The sequence below is a fragment of the Lepisma saccharinum genome, chromosome 1, assembly GCF_977018435.1.
Source record: "Lepisma saccharinum chromosome 1, izLepSacc3.1, whole genome shotgun sequence".
In the NCBI taxonomy this organism is placed as follows: domain Eukaryota; kingdom Metazoa; phylum Arthropoda; class Insecta; order Zygentoma; family Lepismatidae; genus Lepisma; species Lepisma saccharinum.
This window is the reverse complement of record NC_139229.1, coordinates 194,599,566-194,625,676: the sequence shown is the minus strand read 5'-3', so window position 1 is coordinate 194,625,676 and position 26,111 is coordinate 194,599,566. Positions and strand designations below refer to the sequence as shown.

Sequence of the window (26,111 nt, the reverse complement as noted above, 5' to 3'; positions counted from 1 at the left end):
GGCAGTTCGTAGATGTTTGATAAACAGGCGAAATATGATATTGTCTTGTATTTTCCTTATTTTACGCCACTTTTCTACTTTTTAAGTTAATCGCGGCGAAGAAGATAAATTATAAGAGTAAAAAAAAGATGAGAGAAAAACAATGGAATCGACCCCAGTACCTTTACCTTCGTAGTGCTGCGTAAGCAATTTCGCCATAGAGCCTGGCGGTCGAACATTAGATAGTTTATATGATCCACATCCAAAGCACGTTTTGAAAAGGAAATGGATATACGCTCTCTCCACCTCCACCCACCCACACACACACGCAGCAAAAGAGAATCTTGAATAAACGTTTCACTCTGAAAGTTGATATAGAAACAGAAGAAGAGATAACACCACAGAATCATTAACGAAACGGCAGCGGGAAGGGAAAATTGCAAAAATTATGTAACACTAAACCGGTGAAAATTACATATGGATGCAAGGACAAAAGGATGCGAGGCGGAACGACAATGGACACGGCATCCGTAACATATCGAATGGACATCTCTTGAAGTTCTCTGGCCTCTGGGGTCATCCCCCGGGATCCATTGTCATCGGACTCTCTTTCGCATCTCCCCCCTCCCCCCGTGACCGAATGTGTGTGCGCGGGAGCCGCGAGCAGAAATCAAACACAGAGAGAGGCAGCAGGAACGATACGGTAAGTAAAGGAGTGCGGGAGACGGAGTGTGCTGGAGAAGGAGTGTGCGGGAGAAGGAGTGTGCGGGGAAAGGAGGAGTGGAAGGGAAGAGCGAAAGTCGAACGTGACTGTTCACAGAGGGCTCTGGCAGCGTCTCTAATGAGCAGACAGAGTGCTGACCTTGCTCTCATTCTACCACCCCCCCCCCCTTCGCAGCTTCATCGAAATACGACAATCTGCACGCGCAGATGGAAATCCGTGTCTCGTATTTACGGCTCGGCGAACGCGCAAAACTACCCCAGCAGAGTTAAAAAAGAGGGTTAAATATTCTGCTCTGGGATAAATTCAGAGGCTCTGATTCTCCCTTTTTGTCTGCCATATGAATTGTCACGTTTGAGAGACAAAATATGAAGTATGAGGGAGAGATTAAATTTCACTGTCGAGTTTCATTCGATTGCTTTGACGAGCACAAAAATGTCGAAAAAGGGCACTGAGATGTGTATTGAGCTCTATGTTGAGACGCCACCACAGAAAGTTGAATCAAACTGTGTAATTAAGGACAGATTTTACATCTGTTTGCCTGCTTTTTCCTCCTACCTTGCAAAATTTAAGCTTCAATCCTGGTTAACGCAGAGAACATACCAGTCTTCAGTTTAAAGCATTTTTTCTAAAACCTTTGCAGTTTGTTAATATAGTTTTTTCTCTTCTCAACCCTTTATTTCCTTTCCTTTTGTATCGGTCGAGTTTGCAAACAGCATAGTGTAGTCAGATTTGTGTAAAAAGTTAGGGAATGCTCCAAAATGGAGAGATTGAAACGATTTGTCCCCTTCCTACTAAAAATCTTGCGATATGTAGTACCTAGTCTGAGCGCGTTTCTCACGAACGCTCTCTTTTCGACGTTGTTTTTGTTTTTCTAAGCCAAATTCTCTTATAGTATGTTCGCTGTAAGAATGAAGTTCATGTACACAAGTACATGTGCCCTCTGAGAATTGCTATTGGTTTTTAGAATGACCTCTGTGCAGGAATCTTGCGCGTAGGGATATAGTGCATGTGAATGCACCATACCACTCAACGTAGCTACTATGTTGAAGTTATGGAATCTTATATTATGAGCTGTGCAGCTTCCACCATACGCGAAATAACAAAAGAACTAACATATAGGAAACGAACTATTTCTCCAAAGTCACGTGGTTTTGGTTTCATTAACTTAAGTTTATTTCTAGCATGTGTAGAACATTTCACGCTATCTGAAATAACCGTTTATTTACGATTTTGCTCCCAATTTTCTTCTAACTTGAACACATGCCATGTGGATGCCGCTAGTTTGAATTAACAGACGTTTTGGCGCCAAAACCTTTACTTGGAGGCTTTCTTAGCAGTGTGGCCAGGTACAATTGACCAATTTGCAGCATTGAAAGATGAATAAGCGTGCCTACCACTTCATAATATTATTTTTTTGGTGTAGAACATCGCAACATAGTGCATTTAATTCATCGTGCTTCACATTACAGCATGCAGAAACAATAATAAACATGCATTGATACTTACAAATTATAATGAACATCCGCCATGTTGCTACGATATCTTAATGCTTTCCTATACGCCCACTCTGCCTCAGTCAACCGGCCTTGCGAGCTAAGGATGTTCCCTAAATTGCCGTAAGCTGAAAGAAAAGAAAGTAAAAATAAACTTTTAGTGTTATTTGAATCACTAAACCAGCTAATTCACTACAGATTAACGCTTAGCAGACAAATAAAGATTTTTTCGTGTGTATTTAATGAGGAACAAACACAAAGGTACAATCATGCGTTGTGCAGTGCTCGAACCTGGAACCTCTAACTCCGTAGCGCGCTACTGTGATCATTGTGTCACGTAGGCCGGCAAGATTTCTTGTCCGTAGCTGTAACTGAATTGGTTCAGTATATCCAGGAGCTGATAACTAGAACTGTATGGATAATCATCTGTAAAGTATCATGTTATAACGAGATCCTTATGACAAGAACTGCAGGGTTAATCATCTGTAGAGTATCATGTTATAACGAAATTTTTATAACAAGAACTGGAAGGATAATCATCTGTAGAGTATCATGTTATAACGAGGCTCTTATAATAAGAACTTCGGGTATAATTGTCTATAGAGTATCCTGTTATAACGAGATTCTTATGACAAGAACTGCAGAGATACTCATCTATAGAGTATCCTGTTACAACGAGGATCTTATAACATGAACTGCAGGGATAATCATCTGTAGAGTATCCGGTTTTAACGAGATTCTTATGACAAGAACTGCAGGTATAATTATCTATAGAGTATCCTGTTATAACGAGATTCTTATGACAAGAACCGCAGGAATACTCATCTGTAGAGTATCCTGTTATAATAAGACTCTTATAACAAAAACTGCAGGAGAAATACAAAGTGCCTAATATACCAACCCGACAACTGGAGGGAGTATACGAGGCTACAGTCAGGGCCACATTATTCTATAGGATCGAACTGTGGGTCTGGGGGCAACAGATATTGTAAACTGCCTACAAGCAAACTTTCTAAAACAAGTTCTAGGGGTGGGAAGGGGTACGGCAACGTGCGGGGTTCTTAGGAAAATGGGAAAGTATAGGGAGGAAGTAGAAGCAAAAATGAGAGGTTTGAAATATTGGGCAAGCTAGCTAAATATGAGGGATGGAAATCTAAAGAAACTTGTGATACAAGCTCAGAACAATGACCCAGAGGAAGGCCAATGGGTAACAGATAAAGATGGAACTATAGACCATAGGGCTGGGGTGGATTTGGGAAGATGGAGTCGAGGGGAGGGCGGGCATGCATGAAATGGAGCTCATACCGAACAGATTGGAGGACATCAGCAAACAAAACATTTTGGCAGAATGTACGGGAAAAGTATCTGTAAATTCGGCACAAATCGTGGATGGCGGTAGGCAATGGGGAAGGCGAAAATACGTAGACTTGTGTGGAGCGAGTGACAGGACGGGTTTGGCATGGTTCAGGCTAGGGGGTGGGCACAATACAGGCGCGTGAGAGAGGATGGGAGTGCAGAATGTCCGATGTGTGGGGAAGACGAGACGTAATTCCAAATTCTCCTCCAGTGCAAAGAAACAGCACAGGTTAGGCGGAAATACATAAGGGATATGAACAAATTTAAAATGGAAGGGCTAATGAGGGCCATTACGGGGAAGTAAATGGTTGAAAGAGACGAAACTCGAATAAGGGACCTGGGAACCTTCCTTCATTACGTCTGGGCAAAGAGAGTGAATAAGATGAGAGACGGAAGTGAAAGTGCCTGAGAGCGGTGTGCAGAGAGCTTCTTCTTGGCAGCATATTCATAATAACTAGTGCTATAAGTATAATGTTATGAGAAAAACAAAGGTTGATAGATTGTAGTTAGGGAAGAACCCTCAATTAATATGAAAGGTAAAGTTTAATATGTGAGGACATAAGGAGAGAGGTTATGGGGCAAAAAAACAAGAAGAAAAACTTCATTGATGTCCGGAAATGTGTGCACAGCTCATACTGAAATAAACCTATATTCTATACTGTTATAACGAGGCTCTTATAACAAGAACTGCAGGGATAATCATCTCTAGAGTATCCTGTTATAACGAGGCTCTTATAACAAGAACTGCAGGGATAATCATCTATATAGTATCCTGTTATAACGAGTTTCTTGTAAGAACTGCAGGGATAATCATCTGTAGAGTATCCTGTTATAACGAGGCTCTTGTAACAAAAACTGCAGGGATAAGCATCTCTTGAGTATCCTGTTATAACGAGGCTCTTATAACAAGAACTGCAGGGATAATCATCTCTACAGTATCCTGTTATAACGAACCTCTTATAACAAAAACTGAAGGGATAATCATCTCTAGAGTATCCTGTTATATCGAGGCTCTTATAACAAAAACTGCAGGGATAAGCATCTCTAGAGTATCCTGTTATAACGAGGCTCTTATAACAAGAACTGCAGGGATAATCATCTATATAGTATCCTGTTATAACGAGTTTCTTGTAAGAACTGCAGGGATAATCATCTGTAGTGTATCCTGTTGTAGCGAGAGACTGATAACAAGGACTGCAAGATAATAAACTTTTCATTTCTGAAGTCTATGATAACAGTAATAAATAAGAGGAGCAGTCAAATAATTGCTGAAATAAGCTTCTTAATTAAATAATATTCTTAAGTAGAATGAGTAGTTTTGCTGTTGGTGTGAACATTTCTAAAATATATAACAGATATTCGTGTCAAAATTAATATTGACGAACATATAATGTAAATTTAAACACTTGTGTATATTTCGTAGTAACTAGGTATAATGTTGGCTTACACAGTTCTATGTGGTTCGAAATTTCATCTAAACGGCATTTCGTATGTATACCATAACCTACACATCTATCTCCATTACAATTTGTTGCTTCGTTCAGACAGACAGACGAGCTGATGAAATCTGAACTTCGTGGCACAATATCTGTTTGAAGGCCAAGGGTAGACAAGTTGATTTTAATTATATGATACATTCAAGTTCCATGGCCGCTGTTTTCTGACTACTTAGACCAGATTCCTCTACTATTTCTTTTGAAGCAATTCTCAAATTGCACGATGCTGGAACATTGGGAGTTCTCATCGGTATCGAACCTGGAATTACTTACGCGAAAAGCAGAGAAGTAATCATTCAGATCTTTATCGGATTAAAAATCATGAATACTAGAGGTTGGATTCCAATTGAAACTGAACCAGTAGACCTACGTCGAAAAGAGTTATATCAAAATGTAGCTTATTTATTTCTGCGTTAAGACATGGTAACCAAATTCTTTTCGAGTATGTGACGGCTCATAGTAACAGCACGCAGTTTCCACGGTTTAACGGACATGGGTGTATGTAGTGACAGCACGTGCGGTGTTGGCACGTTGAAAACCCATATTCACTCCGTTGAATAAAACGTTGTATAAAATGGGTCTTGAAATGTGAATTGACAATGTTAATGGGTTTTAAAGACAGCTGCAAAGAGCTTCAAAGTAAGACCAAGATCGTATTTGTACGACTACTCAATACTAAGAAAAAATTGTTTCACAAAATTGATTAGAACCTTTTTGATCGATTTTAAAAATCCGAAAATTAAGATATATATTTAAATCTTTCTACCTGCACTGTATTTAAATTTCATCATCATCGGAACCACCCGTTTTTTTATAGGATTTCAAAGAGAGCGGTTGTTTGGAAAACACAAAAAAGCTTCACTTTTTTGTTCTCACAACGATAAAAATCGAAGGCATACTCCATAAAAAAATAATTACCATGAGATTAAGGCGGAGTTGAATAAGCAAAATGTTGATGTAACTCCTTTCTACGTAGGCATACTGGTTAATTTTTAATTGGAAACCAAACCCGAGTATCCAAAATTTTAAATCGGATTGTATGTCCTTATCAACACTCCAATTTCGTTGTTGTAATTGTGCTATTTCCACAGTTTTGGCAAGATCGGACAGACTTTCTTCCCTTTTGCAGATCATTTTCCTAATGGCTATTGCGTCGTGATTCCTAAGAGAATTTCTGGGGTAGGTTTGGAAAGCAATTGAAAAAGGAACGCCTGTTGCAGTATCGACCAAAAACATCCCTCAGACCTGTCTTACCAGGTCTTTCGACGTCCATTGTTATGCAAGGGGTAACTCGAAAACCTTTCATTTCCACGCCAAGTGGAACTTTCAATTAGAGGCAACAACACGTCACGTGGCCTCTTCGTTGGAATCTCATTCCGACTTTGTTTCCGGAGAGGAGTGGAAGGGATATGCAAGGGACGAGAGGCGGGAAGACGGGATGCAGCGGCAAGAGGGTCTTTTGACAAGGTGAGTCCTGTGGTTGCTCTGCGAACTGGAGTCTCCAGCAAAGAAGAGTCCGGCAAGATGACGTCTTGGAATGGTTGGCCAAAGGGGGAGGTGACTGGCATGCATACTATCTCCCGACAGACCGGAAGTATGCTTGGCATTCCAATATCTGGTGCAGCTTCTCTTCCCGTCTCCCATCCTCTCCGCGCCTCCGGACAAAGATTGCGTTTTCTCTTTGTAGAAGGAATGCCGAGTCTCGGAGGCGTGTGTTGTGTGGTCTTTTTGGCGACGTGAGTATCAACCGCCTTTCAGCATGCGCTACCGCTCTTTAATAGGCTCTAAGGTTCATATGTGAAAGTCAATAGTTTTTCTTTGGTTGAGGATGAAAAATCTCTGCTGGACGATGTTCTGAGAGTAAAAAGTTCTTCCAAAATCTCGTCAGCGCGAAGGTACACATATTGATAGTTGCACCAGTTCTACGCAACAAATAATATTACTCTAAGTGTGTATGAAGAATGTAATTTTGATGCTATTAAATATGGCGGCCAAGTTTCAAAATGGCGGGCATAAGGAATTAAATTCACCATACAGTTCCATGAAGTGCACTGGCATGTACATGGGGGATCTGAATGGGCTACAAGCCACCCCACCAGAAATTTCGCGAAAAGAAATTTTCCAGTGAAAGTATTAAAGAATTCGGATAAAACCAAAATGGAAAAACTCCTCTTACAATGATTAGCCAGTATACCATTTTTGTCCTTGGACAACTTTTACACGAGGGTTAAAAATAGTAATTAAGAAAAATGTGATAATGTATCCCATCTTCTCTCCAAAACCAGCTATAACATCCACCTTTACAATTCCAGCGCCTTCCCAAAAAAAGAAAAAAATCCTGCGTACGCCAGTGGTTACAAGTGATGGAAGATGTATATTTTCTACTAAATATTAAAACCTGAATCCGATCATATTGATCCTTTATGCGCCATTTTGAGAAATCTCATACTCTAAAACACAGCATGTGTGTTTAGTAGACAACGGATCATGGTGACAGCGGCGATCTAATTTTTTGAAACGTTGCAATTTTTCATCAGTTTCGATTGTATTAACCTGTCACGAAGTCGACACAGGTATAGACACATATTAATTCACATATCATCCTCATTTCCTTACCCCTTTACGTCCGAACTTTCTTTTTTGGCGCCAATTAAAGAAATTTGAGTTTCAAGGGTTTAGGCATTAACTTTAATCTAACGGAATGGCCGTACATGAAAGAAATCCTAATTCACCGAACTGCTTTTAATTTCTCCTCTTTGCTTTGAACTTTAAAGCACAGGCTTCCTGCTCTGAAGTGCACTTATTTGTCAAGCACCTCATCGACTTCCCGAAAGGGCTGTTTCAAAATTTTCCACAGCGCTTTCTGATGATTACAACGTTTCGTCCCCACCCCTCTCCGAGTTGAAAATTGCTTCCTTATTAGCTAAGGTCGAAACAGATTCAAATGATGATTGACAATGAGTTAATATTTGATAATCTCATTTTGAATTGTTAATCTTCATTGTTGTCAATCAATCATCACAATCGAAAAGTTTCCAATCATTATTCATGACTGGTAAATAATTGATATTATTGCTCATTGCCTATATTATATTGTTGCCAAAACCATACACCCGAGTCAACAATTAATCACATCTGAAATGACTGAATCTAACTATTCAATTATTAATGTGTTATAGTTAGAACTGTATGGTTCCATTGTCGAAGTTTACAATCGATCTATATTCAAGTTCTATTACATTGTTATTTTTGTTTTGTGGTACATAAGTATCAACAAGCAATTTGTCCATCACTATGTTAATCTATGGATTTATTTTATGCAGTGTGAGCTTTAGGAACTGAAATAAAATGTCTTAACAAGCTGCTAACAACCGCTGCATGTCAATATTGTTAAATATGGCGACTAAGTTTCAAAATGGAATTAAATACACCATAAATATGCACCAACAAATCCATTCCTACCCATTAAGTGTGGACATTTCTGAACAAGTCTTGACTGGAAAATGAAAAAAGATAATTAATAAAATTCTTGCATTATTCCCTTCTTTTTCTTCTTCTTTTTAGTTTTCCGATTCAGATTCACTCTCACTGCTTACAGAAGTCAACAAGAAGTACACCTCGGGTTTCCCGATGGCGTCGTGGTAATATCGTCGCCTTGTAATCAAGGGGTATCGGGTTAGATATCTGGTGGAGACACATTGCACAGTGGTTCGGATACCATTTTAACCGTAGATCCAGTCCAGATTAGCCTATATGCGCATAAAGTGTACTTAAACAGAACTTCAAACAAGTGCAACTTAATGTTCGCATCACGCAAATGTGGTTTTTGAGCTAGATTTCGATTCTCTAAATGCACGAACTATACTCTGTAATGTCTATCTCTGGAGTAATGCCGCCATGCATAGCGGCAGAAGAGGGGGATATCGAGTGGGCAGACCGAAGCAGTTCACGCTGTTTCGAAGGCTGGTAACTAACTGCCAGTCACTTTCTGCCCCTCCACGAAATCCCATTCACTCTCACGTGTTCATTGGCGGAGCCGTCTTGCATAGGGACTTATTTTCCTTCACATGCTACAGAGATATAGCCGAAGCAGCAGAGTACACTCCTCATAACATCGAAAAACGTTTCTTACGTCTTACTTATATTCACCTTCTTCTTTTTAATCTCTTCCTCTTCTACTACTGTTTCTGTTTTAACTACATAATGTCACAGAGCATGATTGTTATAATCTAAACGTCTGGGCGTATATGTACGCCACCCACAGTCGAATCTAGTCAAAGCAAACACAAACCGTAGATATACGCCTTCCGCACTTCCAAAGCACTTTGCGGATGGTGTATTTGAAAATACAGTAGTCATGGATAATTTGCCCAGAAACCCTTGGATATCCCACTGTACCTTTAGTTAATGGAGAAAGAAAATAATTTGACACTCTCCCCCTCTTCTGATAAGCCAAATTTTGTTATTTCCCAAGTTGGGAAAACTGCAACCTCCTCCCCGAGACATAAAGAGTTGTTAGGAAAAGTGATGCATTTTGTCTGAAGTGCTTCTACAGCAAAAACTTTATCTGCGACAAGAAGTTCGAAATTCAAATTCGGCGTCATTATGAGTTTTTGTTCTAAGTCCACTTTATGCACAAATAAGCTAATGGGGACTGATCCTACAGTTTAAAGATGGATCCTAAATACTGGGCAATGTGCCTTCACCGGGTATTGAACTCGGCACCCCCTTGATTACAAGGTGACGACGTTACCAAAACGCCATCACGGAAGCCCTGCATACAGAGAACCGTTAATATAATAGCATTTCCAATACAACAACATTGTAAAAAAATACAAATGTTTTATATATAATTAAATAAGACTAGGCATTGTTAATCAATACCAAGAATATATTTTATGTTTCACATCACGAACAAATTTATGTAGATATAAAGTATTAACTTCATGTGAGCAAGTTTGCCCTGCGAGCAAAGTAATTCTTGCTTGATCATTCGGCGCCCTCTTTATGTCAGAACTTGGGGCGATAACCCTTCAGCCGCCATAGCTACAATACTGGGTTATTCGCTCGAAAGCGAATTGGTAATTGGATTAAATAGTTAAAGGGACAAACACAATAAAGAGCCATTCAGTGATCCGTGTCGTCCTAATTGCGAACACTTGCTGCCTGAACAGTAAAAATCTCGAAGGGCTGTGTCTTAATTTCGAACACACATTTCTACATTGGGACCTACAACTTCTCGCACTTCCTGTGTTTTTTTGACGAATTTGGAACATATAAAATTTGACATTATAAAAGTCGTCTTCAAAGCACATGTAATTTAATAATAAAAGTATGACCTATTTTTATACGACTATATACTCTATGAATCTTAACTGAAAAGGGCTTTGTCAGTTAATATTACAATTATTAACTTCGTCAATTAATAATATAATTATTAACTTTTCACTAAATTTCAAATTGAAATTTCAAAACATATGGCACTGCTTTTATAAATTTAGGAATATCATCAATGTTCCTTATATTTGTTAGCGCTCCATGCCATCCTTTCGTTCAATAAAACATATTTCTTCTTCAATTCTACATCTTCCTGGTTCTTTTTCATCATAAGAATTATATCATTAGACTTTCTGTCTCAGCCTTTAAGCATTATACAAGGTCTTCTAATCTTGGATGTGGCACAATCACTGTTGATTTTGTGGTTCCCTCTCTCCACTATTATTTGTCCGGTGCCTCCACTTCCACATCTCTTTTGGCACTAACTGTTTTTTTTTTACACGTTAACAGTTTAACACACGAATGAAAATCTACGTCGACAATACTGACAGGGGCATTAATCTTGAAGGGATTTACAGAGTAGAAATCAAACTACCTCACTACCCTTATCTGTTTTTGAATACAGGTTTTCAGTATCATGTGTTCGCAATTAGGACATGGAATTATTTCTCACTATCATGTGTTCCTAATTAGGACATGGAATTATTTCTCACTATCATGTGTTTGCAATTAGGACATGGAATTATTTCTCACTATCATGTGTTCCTAATTAGGATATATAATTATTTCTCACTATCATGTGTTCGCAATTAGCACATGGAATTATTTCTCACTATCATGTGTTCCTAATTAGGACATGGAATTATTTCTCACTATCATGTGTTTGCAATTAGGACATGGAATTATTTCTCACTATCATGTGTTCCTAATTAGGTCATGGAATTATTTTTCACATTTATGTATTCGCAATTAGGATGTGGAATTATTTCTCACTATCATGTGCTTGCAATTAGGACATGGAATTATTTCTCACTTTCATGTATTCACAATTAGGATATGGGATTATTTCTCGTTCATGTGTTCGCGATTAGGACGTGGAATTATTTCTTACTTTGATGTGTTCGCAATTAGGACATGGAATTATTTCTCACTTTCATGTCTTTACAATTAGGACATGGAATTATTTCTCACTTTCATGTATTTGCAGTTAGGACAAGGAATTATTTCTCACTTTCATGTATTCGCAATTAGGACATGGAAATATTTCTCACTTTCATGTGTTCGCAATTACGACATGGAATTATTTCTCACTATCATGTGTTCCCAATTAGGACGTGGAATTATTTCTCACTATCATGTGTTCGCAATTAAGACATGGAATTATTTCACACTTTCATGTGTTTGCAATTAGGACGATTTAGGCATTGTTAGGATACAACCGAACCCCCTGATCTGGATTAAACCCAAGACCTCTTGATGACACGCTACTAATGCGGACTTATCTTCATATCTCGCAACAGAAAATTGTCTTCGTGCTGAAGAGACGCCGCTGACGACGATACGCGCACGGTAACCATGGAAACGTGCATCAAGTAATTAAGACAAAAATGCAACAATGTTTTCTAATAATAGCCGTTACGGGAAGTCAAGGCGACGAGATAATGCAAAACCCAGGAGGAGATCAAAATATCCCCCAGAAGCTGAGGAGCGAGAGGTTCTTGAGTAAGGAAGATGCCTGTTTTTAATAATTGGTGCGCGAGCGGGTCTAATCTCTCTAATTACTCCGGATCAGCATCCATGGACAATGAAATCAGATAACAACCGGTTTAACAAATGTGTTTTGCTCACGCTATAACTCTTCTAATTGCTTATTCGTGCATATGATCCTCCCACCCTCCCTCCTTGCCGTCTTCCCTATGCGATTTGTTACCCCCAGCATCCGTTGAAACATCACGAACTAGTATTTCGGAGTTAGGCGGAATGCTCACGCCTTTGACATGCTCGGATGTTCTCCTAATTGGGTTTTGCTATTCGTTATCCCTGCAGCATATATATGTCAGCCAAAGCTTTTGAAATATTGCGTTTTTTTCCTACTTTTTTTTTTAATGAAAAGGTTCAGAAATGGGCTTATTTCAGAGATGTCACAGCGAGGGAAAAAAATCCTGAAATTTTTGTATCCTTTGATGTTTTCAGTCTCTCGCTGTCCGGAGCAGTGTGTACCACCGTTTACTGCCTCCCCTCTCCCCAAAAACCGCCCCTTATTTCTTCTAAAGTGGGCGTCAGTACTATACCAAGACAAGAAGGATAGACACAGTCTTCACTGTCAGACTCTAACAAGTGGACATCCCAGTTCACAAAAGGGAAAGACTTGCCACTCTACTTTCCTGAAATCAAAATTTTGAGTCCTCAGATAAAAAAGTTGTATCTGCACACTGGAATTTATACGAAAATAGGATCAAGTGTTGAGATATTTATCTTACAATGCAAGCATAGACACTTTATTAAGTTACTATTTCAAAAATGTAACTGTTTTACACTTACTCCAGTCAAGCATTTTAGTTAAGGTTCATCATCGATCAAACAGATGATCAGCCATAACGTCTGAAGCTGTCAATTTCAACGAGACGTGTACTGTGTATAAATCTAACGAAAGAGTAAATTAACATAATGCGATTCCCTCTCTTGACGTCGAAAATTAAGCGATCACCCTCATAGACGGCTCCTAAAATTAATAATAAACCTTCCATGAACATAGCTAGGCACGACTAACGACTCATAAATGGGGACGGATATTACGCAATTATACTCGGGTGCCACTACGAGATAAACATATTTCTAAATATTTGCAGTTCGCAAGTCATTGAAATGCTACAGCTTTTCATATCAACATGCACGCCCATTCGCCTGAATATTTTCAGTTATTACCAGTGGCGCTGCCTGGGAACTTGGATCACACGGATTCAATGGTGGACGAAATAATTGTATGAGGGCGTGCTTTGTTGTTCATGGCTGCCAAGATTCTATCTCTTTTCTATTTTCAATTTTCCTCCTTTCTCTGTTTTTCTCCCTCCCTCCCTCTCTCTCTCTCTCTCTCTCTCTCTCCCTTCTGATTCTCTCTCTCTCTCTCTCTCTCTCTCTCTCTCTCTCTCTCTCTCTCTCTCTCTCTCTCTCTCTCTGTTGATACAAACAATCTTCCTCTTCAGTTGCTATTATCCATAATTTCCTTCTCAATTTTCTCCTTTACTTTCTTTCTCTGTTTCTCTCTATTTTACTTTCCTACTTTATTCATCACTTTCTTTTAAATCTTCTTTCTCTCTTCTCCTTTTCTTCCAAATCACTCTCTTATACCATTGCTTCTCAATCTTTATCCCTACATATGAGTGTGATTGATTCTCTACCAAAAATGATAATGAGAGTTCCTTGATTGATTGATTTGCTGTTTTAAGTCCACTTTATGCACAGTAAGGCTAATCGGGACTGGACCTACAGTTTAAAGTGGAATCCGAACCACTATGTGCTTCCACCGGGTATCGAACCCGGGACCCCTTGATTATAAGGCAACGACGCTACCACTGCGCCATCAGGGAGGCCCTTAATGAGAGTTCCTTATATACAGTCTACGCAATGAGAGCATAGAAGCTGGACTTTCCGGCTTCTAATGCTGGAAGGATACCATTTTTTTACTTAACCTTCGTTAATAATCCACGATTCGCCCAGTCAACATTTGGTATCCCTTTGCAGATGATCCAGGAAGGTTGGAGAGAGCAGAAGAATCCACTCTCTGTTGCTAAGCAGTTGCGGCTGCTACGCTCGACAATGCAGTACAAAAAAGAAACGAATCGTCTGCACAGTAATGAACTTTCCTTGATTGGTTCAACGTCCACACAAATGCAGAATGTCCACTGAAAGCTCCGAACCCTCGTAGCTTGGAGAATAGGCTACCGGTGTGTACAGAAGAGTGATCTGGTGGCCCCACCTATGGCCTCCCTGGCTTCGGGCTTGTTCCAATCCTCTTGCAATAGGTCCCAATAATAACCGACGCACAAACGGGTGGGTATCCGAACATTTTTGCACGTAAAACAGTAAATTTTACCTGCTATTTCTTGACTCACGCGTAAGCCTAGTAGCTAATTACCCTGATAACACGTGAGCATCTTTTCTCTCTCGAGGTACCTGTGACGTAATGAGAGCCTCTTTACAACAAACCGTGCGATTCCAGACCTCCTGTAATGGCCTCTCAATTACAGCACGGCAAACTCGTTCCTCCCTCTACACGTGTCTTATTAAATTCCAACGAAAATTCCTCCCTCCTTTCCTTTTTCAAAACCCAACGAAGCTCCACCAATTAGGACTGCTATAAAAAGCACTCCAGCAGTTTCTGGTATCGCTCATGGAGAACCTTATTGTCGCTGGGTGCTGTGGCGTGTGTTTTCTCTCCTTCTGGTGTTTTCTTGGATTCAGACTGTTTTTGATGCTGTCTAGGGGGTAGAGTTTCCCAAAGTGTTGAGCGCGGGCTGATTCTTGGTGGGTTGGAAAAATTTATGAAATTATAAAGTCTACTCCGGATATTGCCCTTGCAATATGTTTCAACCCTGTTACAGTGAATTCTGGGACGTGATATATTATAAATAATAGGTAGGTTAAAATGAAAGTTATGAAATGGGTATATTTGTGGAATTAAAAAGTATCTCTATGATAATTTAGGTTGACATTCATATGTTATAACAGTTAACTAACTTTCTCATCAAAAGTTATCGTTTAATTACTATTTATTGGTCATTACTTACTATTCAGTCATCTGAAGATTCTTGTATAATTTATAACAACACTACCTTACCCTTGGAGCACGAGAAACTTACTTACCTGAGGAGGGCCTCACTTTTCTTATCACTAAAATTCAAGAAACCATTTTGTTTTTGAATCACTGCCTGCTTGGTTTGTTATTATATGTGTTTATTATTTATTAATTATAATAGTTACAAAAATTACCATCATTTATAAAAAATAATAATCAATTATTGCATGAGTATCACACGCGAATTTTACAGTTCGCTAAAACTAACAAAAACCATGTAGACGGACAGTTGTTTATTAATTATAATAATTACAAAAAATACCATCATTACCAACCAATTGTACACTGTCACCTGCATGAGTGTCTCAAGTAACACGCACTCAAAAATGGCGTCTGATAGACTCAACAAGTGCATTTTACCTCCTATTTACATTAGATTTATCTTGATTTGAACAAAAGTAATACATACATTTTGAGAACAGCCCAGGGAACAATGTAATTTATTTTCAATTTTTTATAAAAATTCTTACAGTTTGAAGAATCGAAAAAAATAAAGGTGGTGGGCCTGACAACCCCCCTCGGGTAAGCTAGGTTTAAACATTTAATAAAGGATCTATGTGTTATGGCTTCAATAAAAATTGGTATAAATCTGTGATTTGCTCCACAAATTTCTGAACATTGACCAAAGAATAATCCAGTTCAACTAATATTTACTCCTGCTTGGTTTAATCGTCCTGAGGTGAAATGCAAGTTCAGACTCCCCCTCTCCAAAGTCAAGAGGAGTTCAATTTGTCTCAGGTAAACAGGAACTAAATCAAGCCAAAGGTAATAAAAATTAATCATAAATTATCCTGAAAATTTTAAAATTAATATAAATTTTACTTTGCTACTTCCTATTTCTATTTCAGTTTTTGCGTCATCGTTCTACCTCTTGGGGTAAATCGCGGCGATGATGATGAGATGGTGAAATTGATCATGCGACAAACAGACACAGGAATGGTGGCGAATGAAGTCAATGGAATGTATAGAACTATTGAACGGAAGTAAGGTTCCCATCAAACCAATAAACGCATATAAAACATTTAGAAACCTTCGGAAATAATATTTAGAGCAAAATTCTGTATCATATTCTTAGCATTACTAGTCTAATGACGCAACAAATTGTCGCGTTCCACTCCACATCTCCGATGTGATGGAGAGGGTTTTTCATTTCTGCCACTTTCGGCTAATAGCGACTATGAGGATAAATGGTAAGTAGATACAAAATTGTAGAATCACTCACAAAGAAACAATCATGGATGGGCAGGACTCATATCTAGAACCCTCGATAGCGGGATCGTGAGTCGACCGTACACCGTGCTTGGTCACCGAGGCAACAGTTGACGTAAGAGTAAATGGCGAAGGCATCCTTTGACGTTTAAATAGGCGATAACTCTCTGCGTGAAGTCTGTAAACAATGAACAAATAGCCTTCATTCTTCTCAAGCTAATGCATTGTCAATTAACGAAAGAGTAAATTTTCGACCCTCTGTCCCATTCGACGCCTACAAAGATGATACATCTCTCCTTGAAATCGACAATTAAGCGAGAACATCATAGAGATACTGAAAATTAGATTCGTCTATCTAAGTAAGCATAATTGATGACTCCATATCAACTTTCACGTCTACATTTAGTGAATAACACTCATATCAATCCTCAATTAATAATTAGGTGCCGCCTTTGCTGTCTAAAGATGCAATCCTTTTCCCTTAAACCCTAAATAGGCGATCGAGCTTAGCATCTAAAGGTCTCGACAATGAGGTAGTGGTAGCGCTGCCGACCTGTAAACTAGGGTTCCCGGGTTCGATTCTAGGTGCTGCCACGCTGTACAGTCGTTTTGGTTCACTTTCAACTGTAGGTCCAGACCCGATTAGAATATCTGGCTTAAAATAAACTTAATGTGTGAGCTGAGTGATTAGTCCCCCACTGGGAGTTCCAAATCGTCAAAGTTTGAGTCAAGTTTGTGCTCACGATGGCTAAAGTGGGATCCGAAAGCACTGTACAGTGTGCCTCTACCTGGAACCAAACCCGTGATCCCATGATTACAGAGCGATAGCTTCATCATTAGATCATTGAAGATACCCAACTATAAATCGTCAATTAACGTAAGTGTAAATGGAGAACTCCTTCCCTGACGTCTAAAGTAGCTTTCAGACTGAAGCTCAAGCGAACTGGTTCCTGCAGTCTGTAACGAAAAAGCATTCACTGCGCATGCGCGATCAACGGATCGAGGTTTGTGCACGCTGTTGAGAAAACGACTCACTCCAAGCGACAAGCAAGACGTCGTGTCGCTTTGGTGCGAAAGGTTTCATTTATTTCTGAAGGTTCGTTTCCAAGTGAAACGTCAGGAAACTTCCTAACTGGCGACAGAATAAATAAAACCACTTTAAATCCTCAATACAGCTGGTCGTAATCCTCCAGTGCTCTTTCCAAAAGGCAATATCAAACGACCCGCGCCCGGATTGTCATGTTCACTGTCTGAAGAGGAGAGTACACATCTGCAAATGAGTATCGTAAGCATTTACATTCGCCAATCTCCCCCCTCCCCTTATTACGTTCCCCTGTCGTGCATTGCCCCCGCGTCCGGAAAACTCCAGTCATAAATCACACCGAATGCGAACCTGGTATTAAAGAGCCATAGGCATAATAAAAGAGCGCCTCGCTGGAAATATGCACAAAGGTAATTTCCTTGGCAGGAAATGCATTGGCTTTCAAGGACGATGCTGGTGGGAGCAGAACTCGCTGGGACATTTGCCTTCGCTACTTAATGGATCGGGGAGGGGGAGAGGTAAGGAAAGGGGTTAGTGTATTACTCTTGGGTGGGGTGCTGCGCGAGTCAACTTCCGTTGCCTTGGAAACAAATAACACACGTACACAGGAAAGAAGGAAATGAATTTCTCATATTAAGAATTCAAGGAAAGGCTTTCGCGTCTTTTTTTTTTTTTTTTTTTTTAAAAAAGTGTATCATTTACTTTATTACAAGTATACCAGAGAAGACTGGAAAAACTTAAAATTTTGAAAATAAGTGGCTCTGACAGAGTTATTTTGTTTTAAAACTGAAGACCTGTCTCTATAACTGAGAAAAGTTGTAGAAATAATCTAACTCACGTCAAAGGCTGACGACCTCCCGCGTGTTTATTAGGCATTGTTATCAAGGGGACGCGGGGTTTGATTCGCGAAGGAGACATTTGTAATCAGCTCGGATCTGACAGGTTAGAAGTATACAGGTTGTCGCGGTACAACACCAACAACTTTTCGCAGCATATACAATACATCAAGACGACCAGATTTCCTCAGAAAAGTTTTGCTTGTTGATGCCTTGTTTCGACGCTATGACCCCTCGATAACGCCGACCTCCGTGGGGGAGTGGTTAGAACATCGCGCTACGAAGCCATGGGTCCTGTGCTCAAGTCACGAGCTGTGCATGGCCGTTCTTTGTGATTATCCGTCTCTTCATTACTCATCTTTATCTTCACGATTAGCCAAAAGTTGCAGAAAATAGAAGTACAATAAACCAAATCAATCAATGAACCCTCTATAAACAGCATTTTCTTTGCTGTATGTATGCAACCACGAGGTACAGATCCATGGTTTAACACTGTATTGCATTTTCGTAACGTACTTAAAGCGGTAATATGATCCAGAGATAGTATAATTCTAGGAGATACACTGGCGGGATAGAGTCTCTCCCCCTCCTTTCATGAATAGACTACTTCCTATTTTATGCTTTTGCATTAGATAAGGAGTACAAGTATTCACACTCCGTAATTAGGTTTTGCTTTGAGTCATCATACAATGTCATTACCCTACTAAATATTTTATCGTTGCCCAACAAAAAATATAAACTTTAGTGACAACTGTGAAAATGTTTCGTAGGACATAAAATGCAGTTTTTCAAGGGATTGCTGTGTCGAAATGAGACCTTAAAAGCAAATGGTTTTGATGTCCTCGACACGCTGTAAATGTTTGTCGGTGTTGTACGGCGACGCCCTATTGTTGTTCTATGTGGAAGTTCTATTATGCACTGCACCTACAGTTTAAGGCTAAATTTGCACCACTTCCCATGCGCACCCACCGTGATTCATTTGCAAAATATCATGTTTTCTCTAGTGAGTGAATTAACTAAAATCAAACTAAAGCCCGTGGTGCAAGAACCCTTTCAGAGCAAAGCCTTGTCAAAATGATTTTCATTGGGGACGAGTTGTCAGCGCAACGAGTCCCATTACATCTTTTTGTAACGCGTTCGACACATGAGTCATCTAGCTTGTCTTCTCAATTATCATCACGATTCTGCGTTAACATCGACATTTTTTGCGCTAACCACCACGAATCAAACCCGGGACCACTCTCACCAAAAGCAAGAACACTAACCATTTGACTTCGCTGAAGACTGAATAAATTAATACTGTTTTGAATTTATCAAGATTAAGTAAATAAAGTAATTACCATCACCTTAAAAATGAACAACTGTAATAACTGTTACTTTTGTCAAGTAACGAAATTAAAAATTACATTACAGCAATGTTTCTGTATAGGGGAACTGAACTTTCTTACTTACTTCTACACACAATTACTTCAACTGTAACTATAACTGAGTTACTTTTGAGTGAAGTAACTTTAACCCAGTTACAATTAAAAAGCAACTTTCGAAGACTCAATTGCGGCAAGGCGATACAAAGTAACACCTAACTTGGTTACGTCAGTCTCCATCTCCGCCCATGCAAAGTTTTCTTTTTTTGTTTCGGATGCACTTAATCCACAAATTGCAACATTCCCTATTTCTTACCAGTCTTAACAATTTCCACTCGCAAAACCAAGTGGGGGAAATGAGAAGAGGAGCGATTGAAATTCCGCGAAGTTTGAAAGGAAATCGAATAATAAAGACAACGCAGCTCCTCCATTATTTCGTCGCCGAATATTATCCTCTTAAGCACCCAACCCGCAGCGTGGCAGGCTATATCAAGGGAACGTCTGCCTCTAAGTAACTTCGTTTTCTTCGCGAAAGGCATTCCGAGATGCGTTTCAGAAGCAAAACTCGATTTTCATTTCCTCGAGTAAATTGAACTTCTTCCCAGCCTCCATTGTGCCCAAGAATGGCTGGCTGGCGTCGTGAGTCTCCTGCCTTCACGGGAGAATGTGACGCAGTTCGGAGGTCTTACCCGCGTCAACACACGAAAAACCAGGTCTTGCAAAAAGCAGACGTTTTCTTAGATCCCCCTCTACACATACTGAAAAGAAGAGGATACAGTGAAGCATGTTTCTGAACAAGCTTTCCAGGATCGGCATGTTTCGGTTACTTCGAAATCGGGGGCAACAAGTTGGAGCTGCTATTACGGCATGTGGTACTCAATTGGTCTTATCGCCACGGTTACTGGTTCGAAAGCACCTCTCTCTATAGCTTTTGTACGTCCTGGTATATCGTCAATTCGAATAATATTCATTGATACGTGGCGTGGGAATAGAGGGTGCTGAGAATGTGAAATTGTATTGAATTGAATTGAAAAGTATTTTTATTTAGTACAGATCGAGCCTTGGGCTGCTCAACCACCTAACTCTGGTGATTAAAAGTTACAATACATATATTTATAATACTGAAATCAAATATATAACATAACATGAATGAATTTGACATAAATGAAAAATAATAAAATTTTAAGAGAATGCAATGACAGATACATTAACACTCTCTCCCTCACACACACACACACACAAGTATACATACGCAATTTCTGAATCGATACTAAAATAGCATGCACACACATTGAAATATTCGTTGTGTCAGATAAGTGTTTGCAAAATACATGCTTTTACTTTACTTGATTCTTGTTACTTAGCCGTTACTTTGCAATAAAAATTATACGAGTTGTTCTTTGAAGATTTTGGATGTTGTAGCGAAAGAAACATAATCGGGAAGAGCATTCCAAACCTTTGCAGACTACAGGGAGAAGGCGCCTTCGAAACTGACAGCTGAATGGTGGGGAGTCTGTTCGGCAAGTGAACAAAACGAGTCTTCTGCGCAAGTAGTGAGTCGAGTAGGATAGATCGATGAAAGGGGTTACATACAGGGAGTAACAAGACTGCAGCTACCATCCGCACTTCTTTTCTCCGCGCACTCGTTTTTCCTATTTCTCTACCGTTAGGGGCGGCCTTGCTCCACAGACTCCTGGGACAAAAGGACGTGAAGGTTGCGATGTGTATAACATATATAAAGCAGTACTGTTTAATAATAAATATGTACTATATTCCTATTCTACACTCTTGTTCCAAACGTTCATCTAAGTCAACCATTTCTCACCGTTCATTATTTTTCATGAGCAACCGCGGTAGCTCAGTCGTTAGGGCGTCTGACTACTATGCGAGAGAACCGGGATATTTTCCACCTGTTTAAGCGGCTACGGCACCCACCCAGCGTCGTATAAAGTGGGTGCCTAGAGGAAACTCTCTGGGGTAAAGGCGACCAGGGACGTGATGCTGATCACATCACCCCTAGCTTCGGCAGAGATCAAGAAAGTGTGGGGCCTTAACTCCACACCCCCTATACGCCTTCATGGCCTGGTGCAAAGCACAGGGGAGCACTTTACTTTTACTTCATAATTTTTCTGACACTTTAGAGTAATCTCGGCGATGAAGATAAAGGTTCATTATGTAAAAGTGTTGAAGAAAAACTGACAATGGAACACAGACGTCCTCACCGAGAGTAGAATCTGGAACCTTCGGTGTTTGATCGGTGATCTACTTTCAATCTTGTCACAAAAGTGCGCTACGACACTAGGGGTCCCGGATTCGAATCTCGGCCCTTCATCCTCATTTCCGCGATTAGCCAAAAGTGGTAGAAAAGCGAAGTAAAATAAACCAAATCAATAAACAACAATAAACGGAACCTTTTGCGAGGGGGTGATATCCTCAGTCAACCCCTCAATGTTCTTGGATACTGAGGTGGCTATTTCTCCCTGTTGCACAATCAAATGGGACATCCAAATCCTGTATGATGTTGTGTGTATTGCCCAGCTCTACGGCGGTAGCAGATTGCATCATCAAAACTTTGCTATTGAAGGTAGTTTATTAGGCAACACACATACTTGTAACGTAATGCGGGGATGCATGTATTTTAGGATGTAGCTGTCGATTTATTGAATTGGAGTTTTAAGTACACTTTATGCACAGTAAGGCTAACCGGGACTGGACCTAAAGTTTAAAGTGGGATCCGATCCACTATGTGCCTCGAACCCGGCACTCCTTGATTACAAGGCGACGACGCTACCACTGCGCCATCGGAGAAGCAAATACATAAAGCATGCGAACGACGAATAGAATTTCAAATAATTTTCAAGTATTTATAAATAAATGCAAGGATGCATTGTCTCAAAAATTGAACGGCCTCACTGGTCGCCAGATTTAACTTAGTTTAATCGATGACTATTTTCAGCACAGAAATAGACATGAAGGTTGTTCGCAGAATCGAAAAAAAGTGAGAGATTAAAAAGGCACAATAAATTTATATTTTTGGATCACATAAAAGTGGTAGCATGGACGTAAACGCCAGACAATGGTGACCTTTCTTGAACGTATATACGTCTATATAACAATATAGAGAGCAAATATCCGTTTTCTACAATACGGTTGCCATATAGGATTGCAAAGTCCCATAACCTGCTCATTAAAATGGTGATCGTAAAAAGAGAGGCCGAATAAATCCCCCCAACCCCATTTTATGACGATCGCTTTTGAAATATTGGCAGTTGCCCGCTCCCTTGTTTTCGCTCGAAGCCGCACACCTTCCTCGACACCTCTTGTTGTTTACGATCACAACCCATGAAGCATTTTAATCAGGGCGTTTCTCGAGCTACATGAAATGTATTGGCTTTATTACCTGTAATAGGAACGATGAAGAACTTTTAATTAAAATTTTCATTAACTTTATGCATTTTTACTGCACGTGCTATAGACAAGAAGGAATAGATATTTGATCGAGTTTCCTTTCATAGTGAATGCTGGAGCAGTTCTGAGGCTTATGTTTGAAAATACTGGAATTGTGTCAAAGCAATATGAATTAAACCGGGTTTTTGATACTCAATATTGTGCTTCGTGGGTCCAAGAAGAAAACAATGTAATAATAAAAACAGGACAGCCTTTTTGTTCATGTTATTAATTATTTGTGTCAGTTGTTGTTCTTATATATCCTTGTCAAAGTTTATCTTTACCTTTGTGTCTTATTGTTGAAACTTTTGTTACTTTTCCACTTTCATTTTGATTGTTCAGCTTCTAGCAATTCTATTTCTTTGTATTGCAGTCCTCTTCTGCTTATCATTCGGTTCTTGATCACCATGTCACGGACTGATCGTAGATACTCGAGTTGTATTTTTGTTTTATACCTCTTTAGGGTAATTGTGACGATGGGGATCTGTGATAACAGGACCGGGACTGCACGGTTCCTGTTGGGGTATGCAAACGTTGTCTAAACGGGTACGCGATTGTTTGATTTAGTTTATTTTACTTCGCGTTTTGTGCCTCTTGGCTAATTTCCGAAGATGGGGTTGAGTGATGAAATTGATGAATGGACATTCACAAAAACCAAGCCCGAGCGGAATTCGAACCCGGGACCCTTGGCGTCGCAGCGCGATGTGCTAACCACTCTAAACGGGTACGTTAACTGTTACGCGAATAGTGTAAGGAAGGAACATGATACGTTCTAAGATTTATTTTTAAACGTATTATTATTAGATTTGTTAATATGTCGTTGTATTATTCTTATTATTATTAACTCAGTAATACTCAGCGGTGAACAAAGAGACTCGGTGAAGTACATAGACTCCTCTCAGGTACAGGGATAGTGTTAGGCAAAGACAATGCTTCACAGCACAGAGGAATAAAACCACATTATTGCAGTAGACAAAACAAAAGGATTTATTCTTTATTTATTACAATTATGATGCAAACAGGCTTAGTACGAAGGTGAGGATTTCGCTTTCGTCGATGACTTAACTCAACTAAATCGCATAAACTCAATGCGTGGCTATCGGCATGCCTATAATCTCACAGGCTTAGCTTGCGTCTCGAACTACCATACCAAGATATATGCACAACATCGAGGAGCTCTTTTGAAGTTAAAAATCTTCGACGATCTGTGGCGAATGTGTGTTATTTCTTATCCGATATCTTCGCTTTTATACAATTTCAAGAACACAGATTCAAGTACAGATGAATCACTTACTATCTACATAAAGATGCTACCAACAAAACTGACATCTACACAAGTTTAGAAATACAAATTCACACAGTGCACTCTCTCAAATATAAAGATACATTGAACTACTCATAATAGAGCATAACATACAATGAATATTAAAAAAAATATCAAAGAAGGTGCAATATTGCATATAATAACACGAAAACTAATCTTTCTTTCACACAAAATATATATTAGTGACATATTTTGAAATTATGACGTTATATCAAACAAAGACTAGTGAGTTTGTTTGTTTACGTTTTAAGTCCACTTGATGCACAGATATGTTAATCGTGATTAGACCTACAGTTGAAAGTGGAATCCAAACCACTATGTTCCTGCACCAGGTGTCGAACCATAAATTCTTGATAGCATCCTCCACTGTGATCAATCCAGCATTAATATACTGTGTCTCGGTCTGGCACCTGAATTTGAAATGGTGTGGAGGGACATATTCTCCGTGACAGTGTTTGGCGACTTCTGCATTCCCATACACAGCACAAACCACAGCCATAAAGCTTTTGACCTTCGCAACCACTGGCAAATAAGGGTTGTTTCCGAGTTTAGTCTCTAGCCCTTCACTGGCAGGGGAGACTGGAGCAGCTGGGTATCTGGCCTTCGTTCCCATAATTAGGGATGAGAACGAATGGTTCACAGTTAGCCTCTTTAACTAAGATAAGAGATGCGGAACAAAATGTGATGTTTTCAGATATCAACAACTGTATCATGCACTGCAGCTTCTACAGAGAAATGGATGGAGCAGGGTTGTCTAGGTATGGCAAAATCTGTATTAGTACCCCAAGGAACACCTGGTGGCATAAAATGAGCTTGCTAACTCGTACTAAACAAACCAATCCGATTCTTTGCGTCTACCACCGTGAAACCAAAGCATTCAGAGGAGCTCATGCGATTCCAGCTTTTTTTCCCTGCTCTCTACCCCCTTCCCTATTTGACCCTTTTCACGTCGCATCGCCGCAAGGTCCGGTTGCATAGCGTAAAACTGTCCTCCCAGTCCCTGCCTGTTGCGCTAAAGCCGACAGCTTACCTTCGCACTTGCCCCTGTCGGCTGACAAGCCCGTCACACGCAGAGGCGCCACATGCGTGCATGCGCGCGCACAATGGATCTTCCAGCGCGGTTCGGGCAGACAAAGGAAAACATCCTGAATAGCATGTACCTTTTTTCTCTTCCGTTGCTCCATAACAAATAGCCATTCACGATTTAAAGCTCGACGACTGAAATATATTGCATATTTGTGGAACAGAAATGCATAATTCACTCTTTTTGTAGTATTATTTATCTGTGCACAATGCAAACGAAATAGCATTAGGTATAATGGCACGTTAACGCTAAAATAGGGCTTTGGTTTGAAGCATCCATAGAATACCTGTTTATGCAAGACTGGTATAGAGCTTGGAGACAAGTTCAAACATGTCCACTGGGTAAAAAAAACTACTGTGAAAACAGCCACAAAATTAAACAGGGGGAAGGAACAATAACTGTATAACCGCAATTATGCATCATAGTAAACAATCAAAGCATTGACGTAACTTCAATCCATTGATTTTAGATTTTACAACAAATTATCCTCGTCTTTCATGTAGTCCCCTACATCTAGACTAGGCTACATTTTTAAGGCAAATCACGAATAATATTTCTCTTTTTGTCTGACTTTTATGTAAATTAATTACGAAATTCTTTATACTATATTATCATTTTTCTCTTA

At 39.6% G+C, this 26,111-nt stretch overlaps 1 protein-coding gene across 2 annotated transcripts in view; it reads right to left on the bottom strand.

The window, feature by feature from the left end:
- The window catches only part of Tmtc2 (Transmembrane O-mannosyltransferase targeting cadherins 2), a 695,552-nt gene that overhangs the window by 187,095 nt on the left and 482,346 nt on the right, over positions 1 to 26,111 (bottom strand). For both annotated transcript variants that reach the window (XM_083110417.1, XM_083110426.1), the window contains exon 4: positions 2,210 to 2,324. In XM_083110417.1, coding sequence (XP_082966543.1) covers positions 2,210 to 2,324 — 115 coding nt within the window. The remainder of the gene's footprint in view (positions 1 to 2,209; positions 2,325 to 26,111) is intronic.